General features: G+C 39.7%; 2 protein-coding genes across 2 annotated transcripts in view; both read left to right on the top strand.

Moving 5' to 3' along the window:
• Positions 1–19,552, top strand: part of LOC106083707 (arf-GAP domain and FG repeat-containing protein 1) — a 274,523-nt gene that overhangs the window by 248,800 nt on the left and 6,171 nt on the right. The window contains exon 2 of the mRNA XM_059365425.1: positions 1,114–2,054. Coding sequence (XP_059221408.1) covers positions 1,114–2,054 — 941 coding nt within the window. The remainder of the gene's footprint in view (positions 1–1,113; positions 2,055–19,552) is intronic.
• On the top strand, positions 13,058–14,237 carry LOC131996399 (uncharacterized). The gene is made up of 2 exons (XM_059366066.1): positions 13,058–13,758; positions 14,039–14,237. Exons 1-2 carry the CDS (start codon positions 13,107–13,109, stop codon positions 14,149–14,151), a joined length of 765 nt encoding a protein of 254 aa, XP_059222049.1. The 5' UTR covers positions 13,058–13,106; the 3' UTR covers positions 14,152–14,237.

The raw sequence follows: 19,552 nt of genomic DNA, 5'->3' as shown, positions 1-19,552 counted from the left end.
GACGGACATGGCTAGATCGACGTAAAATGTCGCGACGACTTCATGGGGTCTCAGACGAATATTTCGAGTAGTTACAAACAAAATGACGAAATTAGTATACCCCCCATCCTATGGTGGAGGGTATAAAAAATAATTTGCTGGCCGTGGAATTTTAAGCTGAGTTTACATACCGATTTGAACCATACTTGCTATGATTGTTGGAAGTCAAAACGTGCAAAATGTCAGCGCAATCGAAAAACAGTTGCAGTTTCTATGGGCTTAAGAAGTGAATCGAAAGACCACTTTATGTGGGAGCTATAGCAATATCTGAAACGATGTGGACCATTGGAAATCCGCAATGAGCTACAACGATAAGAAATATCTGTGCAACATTTTGAGGGCGTGTAGGCGTTCGTTATGGTGATTTTCACAGACACAAGGACGGACGTACGGACATGGATACATCGACTTAGAATCTCAAGACGATCAAGAATATAGGTATCTTATGGGGCCCAGATCAATATTTCGAGGTTTCACAAACAGAATGACTCGATTAGTATAACCCCCATTCCTATGGTGGTGGTATAAAAACAGATTTTTCCGAGTATACATATAAAAGTTAAAAAATTACCCTTTATAACTTATGGCCATTATGTTCCTTTCATAGGCCATTTCATTTTCCGCATAAAATTCCTATCCTGTTTTGTTGCCTTTCCTTACCTAAATTAAACTATAAAAATACCAGGGTCCTTTGAGAACTCAGCTGACAGAAGTTCGTGCTTTAGTTTTGTCCATCACTGTATATAAATTTTACATTCAATCCTTGATAGTGGGTATTCAAGTTTCGTCCTAGACATACCTAATAATTTTTGCTCAATATTACAACACCCTTGGATTTCCAGCCATCTGACATTTCCAATTATCAACTCTGCAATACTTTACCGCCTAGGAAAATATTTTCCATTATTTTTCCTAAATCCCTCATTGTTAACTTTTTCAATTTGTTTGACAAATACTGCAATGGTGAAGTAGCAAATTTATTTACTACTTCTGCCTTATTTGACGACAACGCCTTGGCAAATCTTACTAATGCCAATTTTCATCTTGGCTTTTCTTTTTGGTTATTCATTTCAGACGCGGCCTGACACCACCACATCGTGTTAAGTCCATATCAATGGCTACATTTACACAGGATGAAATTGATTTCCTTAAGGCGCATGGCAACGATGTATGCGCCAAAACATGGCTGGGATTATGGGATCCAAAACGTGCTGTGCATCAGGACCAGCGAGAGTTGATGATTGATAAATACGAGCGTAAACGTTATTACTTAGAGCCTGCTAGTCCCTTAAAGTCCTTAACAAATGCCACAAATCTTAAGACTTCATCATCGTCAACAACAGCAACAGCCATCGCCGCATCAGCATCAGCTTCGTCCGCCACAACGTCATCAGCATTATCATCAGCATCGAATAACAACAACAACCGTAGCAGCAACAATAACCAAAACCACCACACCCACATACAGTTAACACCGCCTACTTCGCAGCGCACCACAGCAAATGGTTTGCATAAATCCTCGTCCACAGCCATCAGTCGTCCACATCACCACAGTACAGGCCAGCAGCAACAGCAACACAATGGCTTTGCCACAGACGCCTTTGGCCTACACAATGGCTTGAATATCTCAGTGGGTTCTGCCTCAACTGGAGCCCTCTCGGATACCAGCAGTTGTGCCAGTGCCAATGGTTTCGGTGCTGAGGCAGATTTTGTCGCCGATTTCGGTTCGGCCGATATCTTTAATGCCACTGTGGCCAGTAGCAGCCCGGCTTCCTCGGTGGGCTCAGCGTCGACGTCAAATAATGGTTATGCCAAAATACAGCCATTGAAGGCAGCTCATCAACAATTTATGAATGGACACCACCACAGTGGCAACGCCTCCAATAATGGCAACACAATCATGGCTAATGGTGGCACTGCCATCACCAATGGCAACAACAGCAATAGCTTTGCCAACAATGGCAATACAGAGAATTTTGCTGATTTCGATCATGCTCCAATTTATAATGCAGCAGGTGAGTGCGTTTGTAATTTCTTGTTATTGCCAGTTTTGATTTGCTATTCGCTTCAGAACTACTCTGTGCCTTTGTTTTTCTCCATGATAATTATTGTCAGTCATTTTCAGTTTTTTTTTATCCTTTCTCTTTTACATAAATTTTTAAAAACTTGTCTCAGATATCTTTTTTCTATTGTTTTTTTTTTACGAAAAAATTTTCCTGTTACTCTTTTTTTATTGCTGTACAAAACCTATTTTTGGGGACCATATAATTTTCTTACGAACTTAGTTTTTGCTTAAAACTTCGACACAATTTTATTTTAGATTAATAAACTTAAAAGCCGGCTGTAGTATGTCCCACGTTTGTTGTTATTAATAATTTTTTTTAATATTTACAATTTAAGCTCAAGTTATGCTCCTTAGGATGCCTTCCCCAAAAAATATCGTCTGCATAACAGACTGGTTGAAATCCGTCGGTGGCAAGCGGTCCTTTACAGACCCACCGTGGCCGTGATCGAATACCACCCTTCAGCATGTTTTGTCTTCATGTGATACTACTAAATTTCCGGTAAACATTCCATTAAGGAACAGGGGATACTTCTCTCATATCAATGAGTGCAGTCCGATTAAACGATTAAAGTTTTAAGCTCAATGATTCGTCCTGCATTTTTTATGCCGAGTCCGAACGGCGTGCCCCATAGCGACACCACTTGGTAGAGAAGCTTTAATCTGGCGGGATACCTTACAAATGGAGCCAGCATATGTAAGGGGATAACCATCGTTGAAATTTTTTCTGATGTTCACTTATGGGTTTGAATCCAGGCGTTTGGCGTTAGCCTCCTTCTCCTTGTGATACTCTTATGAAGTTAATCATGGAGACTTGATTCTGGCCTAGCATAAGGAAGGTTAACTCGTCCTTCTCCTCCCCATGGAAGACCTTCTATATCTTTATAGCTATGTCCTCGTTTGCTTATCCAAGACCTTCAGCATACGTTTCGTAGTGAACTTCTTGCTCCACCCTAAGTCAGGAATTCCGTGCTACTTACAAAATCCCTAATTGTTTGCCATAACATGCCCCCTTGGTTCATGTCTGGTATTGTGTCCATTAGCGAAGCCAGCCCAGCTTTTTGGAGGGAGATAAAGCCCTTAGAAAAGCAATAAATTCAGCAAATTTGATCGAAAACAATGAAAATTTTGAAATTTTGGGGGGCGAAAACTTTTCCGGGGGGTGCTTAGCCCAACCCCCGAGGCCTTTCTGCGCTTAGGATTGTGTCCCCTCCTAAGTGGCGGTGCCTGTTAGAGACGAAAGCCGGGTTTCCTTTCAGCAATAGCCTCTACTTTTCACGATCTACCCCTGAATTTTCGTTGTCATTCCGCCCGTTTCGCTGTTCCACAGTGTTACAGACACGTTCGTCGCCCACGCCCTTAACTCGGACTGCGTCGACCCGAAAGGCTTCCAGTTAACTAAGTTTATTGATGGCGATCCTCTAGCCTTTATTGCCATATCATCTGCTCTTTCATTCCCCCTTACTCCGCTATGGCCCGGCAACCAAACGATGCGGATCGTGCCATCCTAAAATAAGGCGTTAATCTTCTTCTTACACTCCATGACCATTCGTGACCTTTGCGTCCTGGTTGTTATTGCCTGGTTGGCCAGTTTACTGTCCGTAAAGATGTTCACACTCAATGTCCTCGCATCAACACCACAGCACCTCACCGCCTGCAGGATCGCATTATGGTCAGGCAGTCGAAAACAGATATCAGTCCCTGAGATCTCAATGTCGACCCCCAGTCCCGCTCTGTCCTCTAGCTTTGATCCATTTGTGTAGCTCGATCTCACAGGTGAAGTTTCGTGAATCCATGACTGTGCCTCTGGCAGCAGTATCTCGCACTCGACCTCCAGTGTCGTCTCAGGTATCCGATCGGAAACCTCTTCCATTCCTTCCACGTTTCCTATCGTCGCCTCGATTATACTGCAATGTTATAAACTGCTCCCATCCTCAATCCATTCTCCCATCGCCTTAAGTCTCATAGCTGTGGCAGCCTCACACTAAATCCGTATGTCCATGGGAAAAATATCACAAATAGTCTCAGTGCCCTAGTGAGCGTAGTCCTCACCGTTCCGCCTACGCTCACTAGGGCACTGAGACTATTTGTGATATTTTTCCCATAGACATACGGATTTAGTGTGAGGGGACGTAGGGACAGTTGTATTATCCCTATGTTGCACCATCGCAGACTGCCATATTACTGAGCCTTTAGTAAGTATTGGTTTTATCAAGCATCTGTAGAGCCAGTGAATTATCCTCGGATTCAGACCCCATTTCGAACCTATTTCCCCTCTACATAGTGCCCATCTGTGTGCGCGCCCTAATGCGAACACTTCCAATTCAGTTGCCTGTCCAAGATCACTCCTAAGTATTTGACCTTGTCAGATATCGAAATCGTTCTGTGGAGGAAACGCCTTCGTCCCCTTCGTGACTTTTGCCTTTTGTGGGTTAATATTGAGAGCCCTAGGTGTAGCCAAGTCGTATGCCATCTCCAAGACCCTTTCGACTTTCTGCATAGCTGATTCAAATCTCTATCCCTTCTGCATAGCGGAAGGTTTCCAATCTATCCTCAGACAGCATCCGTAATAGGTTAAATAGGAGTGGCGATAAAATAAACCCCGTGGTGTGCCCTGTGCCTCTTTCTTCCTTATCTTTATATCATTAGACTCTCAATTTTTATCATATTGAGCAATAGTTGTAATGGATTTTCAGTCGATTTAAATGAAATTCGAAGGAGAGCAGAATGTGGGTAGTTGTCTTTATAAAAATTGGTCAAAAATTATTTTCTCGAAATATCTAAAAATCAATTTTTCTTAATATTTTCAGTTTGTTTTCGTAACCATATAAACAATCTTACCAATGAAACAACAAATTCGTACAGAAAGATCTAATCGGCCAATAAATAGTGTTTTGGCAAGCAATCCAAAGTTTTCAAATTTGCCCATGACCATTCCATTAAGGAAAAAGGACCAAGAACTTCTCACATATCACCGAGGGCTGTCCGATTCAAGTTTAAGCTCAATGATAAGAGGTCTCCTCTTTTATGCTCAGTTCAAACGTCGTGCCGCAGTGCGACACCTCTTTGGGGAAACATTTTTACATGGCATAGTACCTCACATATGTTGCCCACATTAGGAGGGGATAACCACCGCTGAAAATTTTTCTGATGTCCCACCAGGATTAACAACAAGGCGTTCAGCTTTATGACAAAATGTCACCGCCAATGGGTCCATTCCTGAACCTAGTAGTGACTATCCATTTTAAAGTTACAGAAGGATTTCGGGAGTTTTTCGATTTTGGATCACAGTGAAGTGGGACTTTTTTCAGCAAACAACAGACTTTCCAGCAGTTAGTCTGCTGTTCTGAAATTAAAAAAATGTTGCTACAACAAATCGATTTGAAAAATTCTAAGAAAAAAAACGTATAGGGATATGTATTATGTATAAAAATTACAACTCGTTTATCCCCGAAACCAGTGGAATTATAGTATACCTCAAGCAGACTTGATTTGATTTTGAAAATCGGACCACAAATGAAGATTTGGCACCGCGAAAAATTTTTCGAAACGCACCACCAAATGTCACCGATTTCGATAATTTGCACCCGTTTTTGATAATACCTCAGCTCTAACCATTCCAAATTTCAAAGAGATATCTCTACCCGTTCTCACCCGGCATATTTTATTGTAGTTTTTTTTTCGATTTTCTTCCACTGTGAGTCGGCGGGGATTGTCTGCTATATTGGCCCATGTTTTGATAGCTGCCATATAAACTGATACTGGATCTTGAGCCTCTAGAGGGCGCAATTTTTTTCCAATTTACCTGTAATTGTAAATTGAGGTTTTTATTTTGACTTTCAACAACTATGCCGCTAGAGGGCGTAATGTTTATCCGATATGTACAACGACTTTTTCTATGATCTTAAACATACGTGCTAAGTATGGTCTAAGTCGGTTCATAACTTGATATAGCCTCCTCAGGGACATAATCAAGATTTCATTTTGAGGGGACCACCCCGCAATTTTTCAAAATTTATGCAATTTTTCTGTTACTATGAAATTTGTAAAGATACCTCAAAAGTTTTATTGAAACTTGTGGTCGCTAATGGGGGCAAGAACTGATCCACCGGCGGTGGCATTTGGTCACAAAGTTTGAACTAAATTTTGTGCTGCTTGTCAAATATGGTTGTCTTTGCGAATATCTTAGTTTTACAGTGAACCAGTTTCAGTATTTTGATGACAATCATAAATACGGGGGTTGCCTTTTATATTTCGGGATTAGAGAACACAAAAACAAATATTTATTATTGAAAATGGCTTTATTATTTTTCAAAATATTCCCCATTAGCATCTATACAATTTTGCATGCGTTTGAACCAATTGTCGAAGCACTTTTGCCACTCTGATTGAGGAATCTTCAAAAGATGCATTCTGAACGCATCAACCGCTTCTTCAGGTGTCGAAAAACGTTGATCTCTCATTTTTTACGTACGGGAATAAAAAATGTCATTCGGTGCCAACTCAGGACTATACGGCAAATGACTCATCAAATCGATGTTTTGAGTGCTCTAAAATGCAGTTGTTTGAGCCGATGTGTGAGAGCTCGCATTGTCGTGGTGAAGATTGATCCGGCTTCGGCGGTTGTTTTTGCTGATTTCTTGGAAAACAACTGGCAATTTATATCCTGATTTATTTGAAGTTTTAAACTGTGACTTATATACACTTATCGGTACCTGAACCGAATATAATCCGAATCGACCCGTACTTGGGCATTTATATCGGATATAGTAGGTTTTTTAATTTAATGGGAAAATAAATATATTCGCACTTAATGGGTTTTACTTTTTATACCCTCCACCATAAGATGGGGTGTATACTAATTTCGTCATTCTGATTGTAACTACTCGAAATATTCGTCTGAGACCCCATAAAGTATATATATTCTTGATCGTCGTCACATTTTATGTCGATCTAGCCATGTCCGTCCGTCTGTCCGTCCGTCCGTCCGTCTGTCTGCCTGTCGAAAGCACGCTAACTTCCGAAGGAGTAAAGCTAGCCGCTTGAAATTTTGCACAAATACTTCTTATTAGTGTAGGTCGGTTGGTATTGTAAATGGGCCATATCGGTCCATGTTTTGATATAGCTGCCATATAAACCGATCTTGGGTCTTGACTTCTTGAGCCTCTAGAGTGCGCAATTCTTATCCGATTGGGATGAAATTTTGCACGACGTGTTTTGTTATGATATCCAACAACTGTGCCAAGTATGGTTTAAATCGGTTCATAACCTGATATAGCTGCCATATAAACCGATCGTGGGTCTTGACTTCTTGAGCCTCTAGAATGCGCAATTTGTATCCCATTGGAATGAAATTTTGCACGACGTGTTTCGTTATTATATCCAACAACTGTGCCAAGTATGGTTCAAATCGATCCATAACCTGATATAGCTGCCATATAACCCGATCTGGGGTCTTGACTTCTTGAGCCTCTAGAGGGCGCAATTCTTATCCGATTGGAATGAAATTTTGCACGACGTGTTTTGTAACGATATCCAACAACTGTGCCAAGTATGGTTCAAATCGGTCCATAACCTTATATAGCTGTCATATAAACCGATCTTGGGTCTTGACTTCTTGAGCCTCTAGAGGGCGCAATTCCTATCCGATTTGAATGAATTTTGACACGTAGTATTTTGTTATGATATCCAACAACTGTGCCAAATATGGTTCAAATCGGTTCATAACCTGATATAGCTGTCATATAAACAGATCTGGGGACTTGACTTCTTGAGCTTCTAGAGGGCGCAATTCCTATCCGATTTGGCTAAAATTTCGCAAGACGTTTTTTATTGTTACTTTTAACAACTATGTCAAATAAAATACAAGTCGGTTCATAACCTGATATAGCTGCCATATAAACCGATCTGGGATCTTGACTTCTTGAGCCTCTAGAGGTCGCAATTATTATCCGATTTGCCTGAAATTTTGTACGACGGATTCTTTCATGACCATCAACATACGTGTTTATTATGGTCTGAATCGGTCTATAGCCCGATACAGCTCCCATATAAATCGATCTCTCTATTTTACTTTTTGAGCTCACAAAGAGCGCAATTCTTATTCGAATTGGCTGACATTTTACACAGGTCTACAACATATAATTTAATTGTCCAAACCGGACCATATCTTGATATCGCTCTAATAGCAGAGCAAATCTTTTCTTATATCCTGTTTTGCCTAAGAAGAGATGCCGGGAAAAGAACTCGACAAATGCGATCCATGGTGGAGGGTATATAAGATTCGGCCGAACTTAGCACGCTTTTACTTGTTTTTTTTTTTTTTAATTTGATTAGGAATTGATTCCGGTATATGCTTAAGAAGCAAAGTCGGAGGATCTGTTTATATAGGAGCAATAGACACGGATTTAGACCATACTTGGCATGGATGTTGGCGGCTATCAAATAATAATTGCGCCCTCTAGACGCTTAGGGAGTAAAATTGGGAGCTCGGATTATATGGGAGTTGGAGGCGTTAGGAGAAATTATTATATGGTGGCTATAAATGGTTACGGACCGATTGAGACTGTGCTTTACAGAAATGTTGCAGATCAAAAAAGGTTTGCATATGTCAGTTAAATCGAATAAAAATTGCCCCTCTACAGGCTCAAGAAATCAATTTAGGAGATGAGGTTATATGTGGGCTTTATAGGAATATAGCCCGATATGGACGGCATTCAGGAATACATAAAGGGAGATTTTTTAGGAGCTATGGGAAGGTTTTTCAAAAAAATAAAAAACACCCATAAAATAAAGAAAAATTTATGAAATCTTTATTTGAATGGATAGTATGGTCCTTATAATTGAATGTTTAAGGATCATTTCATGCAAATGTTAACCGTGACTGCGCCTCAAATGATCCATTCGCTTAATCTAACTTTGCATACTCTTTCCAACATTTTTGGCCGGTATCTTACGAATAAATACATCAATGTTGTCTTTCAATACATCAATTGAAGCTTGTTTATATAGACATGGGTGTTACACATAGCCTCACAAAAAACCGTCTAAAGTCGTTAAATCGCACGATTTAGGCGGCCAATTGACCGATCTCGAACGTGAAATAAAATGTTCAGCGAACTCGCCTCTTAATAAGTCCATTGTTGCTCGTGCTGTGTGGCATGTGGCACCGTCTTGGTAAAACCACATGTCATGCAAGTCAACCTTTTGCAATTTGGGCGAAAAAAGTTGGATATCATCTCACGGTGGCGCTCGCCCTTCACAGTTACGTTACGATTCGCATCATCTTTGAAGAAGTACGGTCCAATGATGCCACCAACCCATAAACCTTCTGGATGCATTGGTAGCTTTTGCAATGCTTCTGACTGATCAAAATTTGCAAATTTTGCCCATGAACATTCCACTAAGGAACAGGCGCAAACTTCTCACATATCAATGAGTGCAGTCCGATTCAAGTTTAAGCTCAATGATAACGGGCCTCCCTTTTATAGCCGAGTCCGAACGGCGTGAGTGGGTTGTGTTAGGCCCTTCGACATCCTTCGTCAATTTGGCTCAGATCGGTCCAGATTTGGATATAGCTGCCATATAGACCGACCCTCCGATTTAGGGTCTAAGGCCCATAAAAGCCACATTTTTTATCCGATTTCGCTGAAATTTGGGACAGTGAGTTGTGTTAGGCCCTTCGACATACTTCGCCAATTTGGCCCAGATCGGTTCAGATTTGGATATAGCTGCCATATAGACCGATCCTCCGATTTAGAGTCTTAAGCCCACAAAAACCACATTAATTATCCGATTTTAATGAAATTCGGAACAGTGAATTGTGTTAGGCCCTTCAACATCCTTCGTCAATTTCGTCAATAGCTGTCATATAGACCGATTTGTTGATTTAAGGTTTTGGGCCCATAAAATGCTCATTTATTGTCCGATTTCGCTGAAATTTGGGACAGTGAGTTAAGTTAAGCCCCTTGACATACTTCTACAATATCGCAGAGATCGGTCCAGATTTATATACAGCTGCCATATAGACCGATATCTAGGTTTTAGGTTTCGGGGCCATAAAAGACGCATTTATTGTCCGATGTCGCTGAAATATGAGACAGTGAGTTTAGTTTGGCTCTTCGACGTCCTTCTTCAATTTTTCCCAGATCCGTTCAGATTTGAATATAGCTGCCATATAGACCGATCTCTCGTTTTAAGGTTTTGGGCCCATAAAAGAGGCATTTATTGTCCGATTTCGCCGAAATTTGGGACAGTGCTTTGTGTTAGGCTCTTCGACATTTTTGTTTTAGCTGCCATGTAGACCTATATCTCGATTTAAAGTATTTGACCCATAAAAAGCGCATTTATAATCCGATTTCACTGAAATTTGACACAGTGACTTATGTTGGGCTTTTCAACATCCGTGTCGTATATGGTTCAGACCGGTTTATTTTTAGATATAGCTACTGTACTTATTAATATTTGGTCCAAATCGGAACATATTTTGATATAACTGATATGGGACATAAGGTATGAAATGCCTCCAACGAGAAAAGAGGCCTATATGGTCATTGCATACAAATGTGGTCAGATTCAGTTCATACTCAGATGTTGAGATGTTGATGTTGGACCAGATCGGTCCAGATTTAGATATAGCTGTCATATAGACCGATTTGTTGATTTAAGGTTTTGGGCCCATAAAATGCTCATTTATTGTCCGATATCGCTGAAATTTGGGACAGTGAGTTAAGTTAAGCCCCTTGACATACTTCTGCAATATCGCAGAGATCGGTCCAGATTTATATACAGCTGCCATATAGACCGATATCTAGGTTTTAGGTTTCGGGGCCATAAAAGACGCATTTATTGTCCAATGTCGCTGAAATTTGAGACAGTGAGTTTAGTTAAGCTCTTCGACGTCCTTCTTCAATTTTGCCCGGATCGGTCCAGATTTGAATATAGCTGCCATATAGACCGATCTCTCGATTTAAGGTTTTGGGCCCATAAAAAAAGCATTTATTGTCCGATTTCGCCGAAATTTGGGACAGTGCTTTGTGTTAGGCTCTTCGACATTTTTGTGCAACTTAACCCAAATCGGTCCAGATTTGGATATAGCTGCCATGTAGACCGATATCTCGATTTAAAGTCTTTGACCCATAAAAAGCGCATTTATAATCTGATTTCACTGAAATTTGACACAGTGACTTATGTTAGGCTTTTCAACATCCATGTCGTATACGGTTCAGACCGGTTTATTTTTAGATATAGCTACTGTACTTATTAATATTTGGTCCATATCTATAACTGATATGGGACATAAGGTATGAAATTTTCACCGAATTTTGATGAAAGGTGGTTTACATATATACCCGTGGTGGTGGGTATACAAAGTTCGGCCCGGCCGAACTTAACGCCTTTTTACTTGTTAAGACTTACTTCCCTCTTCCCAATTTCGTAAATTCTGAGTAGGAAACGCGGCTTTTGTGCGTTCAATGCCTTCAACGGGAAAAGGGGCCTATATGCTCATTGCATACAAATGTGGTCAGATTTAGTTCATACCCAGATGTTGAGGGGTCCAGGTAACTCACTGTAAATGCAAAAATGGGCTCACATTGGTATAAAGAGTACTATCATAATATAGGGCATCTTTGAACTTTAGACTGCAGAGTGAATTCAACAAACAGACGGACGTACATGTCTTGATCTTCTATAAATATGTATACTTTGTTGTTAAATTGAAAATGTATAATTTGATGTTTTGCTAATGGAATGGCAAAACAACCTACCCTTCGTTGGTGGGTATGAAAACATAAACCGCATATTTCGCTCGTAGAATATTTGGTAGGTTTCGGTCGGGTTTGGTAGGATTTCTCCAAAATTTTGGTAGGAAATAATTTTATTGTGTAGCAACTCTGATCCTGTGTTTGCCTATAAAAAGATAGCGGACAAAGAATTTGTTTCAATATTTGTTTTTACTCAATTCCAAAAAGCTATAAAAGTAAAATTATTCAAACACATTTTTCATTTATTTGATGTTAATTCGAAAACACTTTGATTTTACACAATGCTTTAAATTTTAAAGACTGTTTAAGTCCTTGTTAATGCCTTGATGTTGCTTGATATTCAATTGAATGCAAACAAAACATCTGTACAGGGGGTCGTATACATAACGTTAACTGATAAAATTCCTCATACAACCAGATGGCCTTGTCATAAATTTAAAGATAGCGTTACTCATACGCACTGGTGAGGCCTAAATATAAGTTTTACGTATTTATTTTACATCTAGCAGAGCTTATTAAAATTTTTATTTATTTTTCATTTTTTTTTTTTTTTGATTTGTCGGCCTTTTTGTTTTTTTTTTCTTCGGTAGTACTTCCATCAAAATATTTTGATTTCTCGAAAATTTTCCCTACTCTAAAGAGATATTATGTTTTTCCCCTACTGTTGTTGTTATTGTTGTTTCTTTCGTTTTGTAAATAAATGTCTTTGTGTATTTATTTATGTACCCATGGAAATTTCCTCCATACTCAGATTAAATGTTTGTGAATTTCATTGTTTATTCACAATTAACCCTCACATAGAAATCAACACAAAACAAAAATTGGACTAATATTATTACGTTTTTAAAATTATGTATTTTTTTCTTCTTCTTCTTCTACTTTGCCGCAATTTGTGTTCTCTTCTCAACTTCACAAAAAAAAAATTCCCCAACACATCCCCGTTTCAAAAAAAAAAATTGAATTAAAAACTACAATACTTATGAAATTCACAAATCTCAACAACTATTCAACATCACCCCACCAACCACTATATAACACCAAAAAAAAAAAAATATATAGAGCAAATTACAAATGAACAAAGCGAGGAGCCCAATTATCAATTTATAAGAAAAAATGCCATACGCAAAAAATCCCTCAGATCGGGATCACTAACGACAAAACCAAACGAACGCCTACTAAGGGACATAAACGAATACGGCAGTGGTTATGCAGCAGAGTCACACTTTGGGGGGGATGATTACATGGAATTCACACCGAATGAGGCATATCGACAGGCGACAAATGATTTCAATAGCATACTAGATGATTTCGAAAGATTTCTGCGTTTGAGTGGTCAAAAGCGTGTGGATAAACTGCCCGACGAGATGTTTGCGGTGAAGCCGACCAGAACAGCAACACAACCGCAACCACAATCACAACCACACCATACATCGTCGGTTACAGCAAAGTTCACTCCTTTGGCTTTGGCAGCCCATGCCACAGCAATGGCCGTATTGGGTAATCAAAATCATTTCAATACTCCACCCCACACATCCTTTGAGGGTTCATCAATAACAGGCTCTGCCTCAATGCCAGCAAAGGATAAATCATCAAATGCTCAGTGGGATGTATGGTCTCTGGATTCAGCTTCAAAAACCATTGGCGGTGAACAAAACTCTTCTGCATCGTTGGCAACCACCACCACAACCACCTCCAATGCCGTGCCATGGCAAAAATCTACGCCTGCGACATCATTTACACCCACATCCTTTGGAGTAGCACCAGCACAGCCCTCACATTTTGCCAATGGAATACAACAGCAACAGCAGCCCTCCACAGCCTACTTTCCCTCAACGGCAGCTTCGATATTTGCCACAGCGGCAGCATCAATTCCCACAACTGCAACGTTATCGAGTATGTCCCAAACAGCAAATACAAATCCTTTTCGTATGCATCTTGATGTTAATGACAATAATAACCACAAAGCAACAACAAATTTATTTGATGCTACCTCTTCTGCTACAGCAGCAACTTCTTATTCTTATAATAATCACAATAACAATTTGAATAGCCAACACCTACAAGAACAACAACCGCAATTTTTATTTAATTCAAATTTGAATGACTTTAATTTCGTTACAAACTCAAATTCGAATGCAAATTTCTCATCATTTTGTAATAATTTTTATTATAGTGATAATTCGTTTAAAAACACTGAGAGTAATAACGTTGTCAACAATTATAACAACAACAACAACAACACAGATTACAACAACTTTTATAATAAAGAATCAAGCAATTGTGTGAGCAGCAATATTGCCCAACAACTTGACAAAGGCAATCCCTTTAGGGAAGCCATAAGTTCGAGTTCTGCCAGCTATACAAGCACTAAGGCTGCTCCTCCTCCTCCAGCTTCTTCTACTTCTACTTCTTCATTTTCAACTTCCACCTTTTCTACAACAATTTCTAATACTTCAACTATACCCCCCGCCTATGATCCCTTCTCCACCGACCACATTTATCTTCCGCCCGCATCCAATGTTGTTGTAGTCGATGAAAATGCCAAGTTCAAGAATAACTTCCAACCTCATGCGGTGAATGGGGGTGAGGTGGCCAGTCCTTCGTTGGAAGGCAGTTATAATACAGTGGCAGCCAACTCTTTCTATACCCCTGCAATTGACAATTTTCCAATTTCAAATCAAATGGGCAATTCCTTCTGCACCACTGCTGTCACCAACTGCAACTACAACAGCAACAATAATTCCTATTCCTATAATGATAACAAAAGTAATAGTTGGCGTAAGTTATGTGTTGTGTTCTTATGTTCGTTTTTTTGATTTTCCCATTCGTTTTTTCTATTTTGCTTTGTTTTATATTTTCAAATGAAAATTTTGATTAAAATTTCTTTTGTTGATTAGAGTTTGTTTGGTTGAGTTTGGTTTCGGTACCATTTTGCGTTATTTGCAATGCCAATTGATTTTCGCTTCCGTTTCCGTTTGCATTGCATGTTGTTGTTGTTGTTGAATTGCATTGTACTGCCTTTATCAGTTTATTCCGTTAATAATTTCTTGTGTTCTGTTTTGTTCGATAATTTTAGCTTTTTGCTTTTTTCAATCAAGTGCATGATATACAAAGATTTTCAATGTTATATCCATTTAATTGGATTTTGAAAAAAAAACTGAGCAGCTTCTAGCATAAACTAATAGATTGAAAAAATGACGGCCTGATTGATAACCAAAATAAATATTAATTTGCCAAAGGAGACAGGTGACATCAGGTTGGACATCATGGCATCCAGTAAAAGACCATTTTGATTCCTTAGCTTCGATTTTCTCTCCCCCTCTGAGGAATCCTTTACATACTAAAAAACCATTAGAGTAGCATTGACACGCTCAGGCAAAACCTTGATTTTGCTCGAATTTTTACATTTGGGTTATTCTACAGCCTGAAAAAAAAACCAATTCTGTATCCTATGTCTACCTTGACATAAAGCAAGCCATTGACGAAGTTAGTGATAACTACCGAGATTTATTATCACTACGAAGTAAGCATTTACTCACCTTATTCGATGAAGCTTTTTCGTTAACAGCAGAGTATTTACTTTTCGTTTCGATGTAATCATGTGAATGTACATCATGGGCGTAGCCAGACATATCCCCTAGGGGGTGCTACAGCCACACAAAAAACAAACAACTAAAAAAAAATGAAAACGCATTAAGTTCGGCCCGGTCGAACTTTGGGTACTCACCAACTCGGATATACGTGTATATATAAACCACCTTTCATTATAATATGGTGAAAAATACTGAATTTATTCCGATCTCCATCGGTATCAGCTCTCAAATCAGCTATATCCAAATCTGGACCAATCTGGGCCGTATTGAAAAAGAATGACGAGGAGTATATCACAACTCGCTATACCAAATTTCAACGAAATCGAACAATAAATACGCCTGTTATTGGCCCAAGACCCTAAAGTGAGATATCGGTCTATTTGGCAGTTATATGGAAATCGAAACGGATCCTAAGCATACTCGGTGCGAATGTTGAAGGGTCTAACGCATCTTATTGTGCCCAATTTCAGCGAAATCTGTTAATAAATTCACCTTTTATGGGCCTAAAACCATAAATCGGCAGATCGGTATGTAGGGCAGCTATATCCAAATCTTAACCGATCCGAGCCGTATTGAACAGGGATGTCGAGGAGCCTAACACAACTCGCTATACCAAATATCAGCGAAATCGGACAATAAATGCGACTTTTATGGGCAAATGCAAATTTTTTGCAAATTTTGCCCATGAACATTCCACTAAGGAACAGGGGCAAACTTCTCACATATCAATGAGTGCAGTCTGATTCAAGTTTTAAGCTCAATGATAAGGGGCCTCCTTTTATAGTCGAGTCCGAACGGCATGCCGCAGAGCGACACCTCTTTGAAGAGAAGTTTTTACTGGCATAGTACCACACAAATGTTGCCAGCATTAGGAGGGGAATGGTTTTCCCCGTTGAAAATTTTTCTGATGATCTCGCCAGGATACGAACCCAGGCGTTCAGCGTCTTAGGCGGACATGCTAACCTCTGCGCTACGATGGCCTTTTAAGGGGCACAATACCTTAAATCGAGAGTTCGGTCTATATGACAACTATATGCAAATCTGGACCGACCTAGGTCAAATAAAACAAGGATGGGCCGAGGGGCCTAACACAATTCACTGACCCAAATTTCGGCGAAATCGGACAATAAATGTGTCTTTTTTATGGGCCAAAAACCTTAAATCGAGAGATCGTTCTATATGGCAGCTATATCCAAATCTGAACCGATCTGTCGAGGGACCTAACGTAACTCACTGTTCCGAATTTCAGCGAAATCGGATTATAATTTCGGCTGTTATGGGCTCAAAACCCTAAATCGGCAGATCGGTCTATATAGCAGCTATATCTGAATGCGGTCCGATCTGAAGCATATTTCAATCGGATGTCGGGAGGCTTTCAACAACTCAATGTTCCATATTTCAGAAGAGTCAGATAATAAATGCAGCTTTTTTGGGCTTGAGACCTTTTACCGTCAAATCGGTCTATATGACAGCTATATCTAAATATAGTCCGATCTGATCCATATGTAGGTTGAATGTCGGGAGTCCTAGTATAACTTACTGTTTAAAATTTTAGCGAAATCGGAAAATCGGGTTACAGACCCTAAATCGGCAGATTGGTCTATATGGCAGCTATATCTAAATATTGTCCGATCTGAATCATATTTAGGTCGAATGTTGGGAGTCTTAAAACAACTCACTGTTTAAAATCTCAGTGAAATCGGATAATAAATTCAGCTTTTTTGGACTTCGGACCCTTAACCGGCAGATCGGTCTATACTAATTTTAATTTAATTGGCTATGACAGAACATTTGTTCCACTAGCCGAACGTAGAATAGCGTTCCAAGCGCCTCGATCTTCTGCACCCATTCGAAAATCTCGGGCACCAAGTTTCGAGGTGTCTCCCACCACTTGAACTTTCTATCGGGCTTTTGGTCTTCCCGGTTTGCGTGTACAACCGTGTTTGCCTTCAAAAGTCCTCTTTGCTGGAGCCTTTTCATCCATTCTGACAACATGACCTAGCCAACGCAGCGGTTGCATTTTGATGCGTGTAACTATGCTATCGTCATCATACAGTTCATACGTCGCCTATATGGCAGCTATATCTAAATATAGTCTGATCGGAACACATTTGGGTCGAATATCGAGAAATACAACCCACTGTTTCAAATTTCAGCGAAATCGGGTAATATGTACACCTTTTATGTGTTTCAGACCCTTAACCAGCAGATCGGTCTATCCAAATATATCGGTCTATATCCAAATATGGTCCGATTTGGCCCGTTCAAGAACATACGTGCAGCAAAAAGGCGTATCTATGCCTAATTTCAGCTCAATATCTCCGTTTTTGAAAGCTGGCGGACGGACAGACACACCGACATCGTTAAATGGTCTTAGAATTTTACGACAATCAGAAATATAAATGTGTTGCAAACGAAATGACTAAATGAATATACCCCCTACCCTATATGGTGGTAAAATATTGAGGGAATTAAATTTTTTTTTGTTCTTGTCAATATGATGAGAGCTTGTGGAATTATGCCAGAGTATTTATTATAAGAAATGTCAGTCTTAAATATGGTTATGGAAAAAACCTTCTGCAACTGCTCAATTTGTCACACTCCCTATTATTTTGCAAATAAAGTATGCGAACTACTTTCAGTGACCTAGGTTGTCCGGGTCCCTAAAGTGGGTCACCTGGGCATTTCGTAAGGTTGTTTGGGCTCTCACATTTGCATTTGCAGTCCGATTTTCAAAATTGTTTTTTTTTTGCTGGATAGTGTTTAAAAATCCCGAAAAAAGTCAGCTAAGGGTGTACAATATCTCCACTGGTTTTGGGAATATAGGAGTTTTAATTTTTATTTGTTGAGACTTTGGCCGAGATTGACTTCGTATTTTGCAATTTTCGAAGGCATTTGCTGTTCGATTTTCATTTCCATTTGGATTTGAGACAAAATTTACAACGACTTTGCCGCAGAAAGTGTCCACATCTACATTGGCCAGTCTTGCTCTTGAACTAGAAAGTTCACAGAATGGATACAGGTAGAAAAAATACAGATAGAATGGGAATTCTATTCAGCATTGAAAAAAAAGGCAAGCAATAAAAGAAACACCTAATGTCGGATCAACACCCAATAGTCTCAAGGCAAGGCATCCGTTGTATTTTGATGCGTTTAACTATGCTATCGTCGTTAGCTTGTGGCTCATACGACGCCTATATTCTCCATTAACGCAAAGTGGTCCATATATTTTACAAAGGATTTTTCTCTGAAACGCCTAATTTGCTTTCGAAAGTACCCATGCTTCGGAACCAAAAAACAGCTTGGTTAGTATTAGGGTCTTGTATAGTGTAATTTTCGTCTTCGAGAGGTGGCTTCGCTCAATCCAAAGTAGCATCCGTTAGCCAATATTATCCTTCGTTTTATTTTAGAACTGTGGTAATTTGTTTCGGTTACGGAGGTGTCGAGGTAGATAAAATTTCTGACTATCTTAAAGTTTTAGTTTCCAACTTTCTACTTTTTTTACTGCTCGGGCTGGCAGGGATTTGTGGGAGTTGATATCTCCATTTACTGCCAAACCCATTTTCGTTGATTCCCTTTTGATACTTTCAAAAGCTGCATTTCCTTCTTCCGGTGACTGACCCATGATATCGATGTCGTTGGCATAGTGCCTATGCCTACTCATACCTGCTTCTCCAGCAGGATATTAAAGAGATCTTACGATAAGCTTTCTCTTTGTCTGAAAACTCGCTTATTATTGAACGGTTCGTAGAGATTCCTTCCTATTTTAATTGAGGAGCGTGTATCAGCAAGCGCCATACTGGCAAGAAGTTATCAGTTTTGCAGGGATACCAAACTAAGACATGGCTTGAAATACCTATACCATACTATAGTTCAGCGGGCAACCCTTCGGCTCCTGCTGCGTTGTTGTTGTTTTTCAGTCGTGTCATAGGAGGACCTCATTCTATACTATCATCAGGGATTGGTTCTGCGGTATCCTCTTCGCCACCATCGTCAGACACTAGCAGCAGGGTAAAATGTTCATTCCATATCCTCAGCACACTATCTGTATCAGTTACCAGATTTCCTTTTCTCTCTCAGTAAGAGGATGTGCC

This window comes from Stomoxys calcitrans, chromosome 3 (genome assembly GCF_963082655.1).
Source record: "Stomoxys calcitrans chromosome 3, idStoCalc2.1, whole genome shotgun sequence".
Classification (NCBI taxonomy): domain Eukaryota; kingdom Metazoa; phylum Arthropoda; class Insecta; order Diptera; family Muscidae; genus Stomoxys; species Stomoxys calcitrans.
Note: the sequence above shows the minus strand (reverse complement) of the source record. Positions and strands in the feature narration are given on the sequence as shown.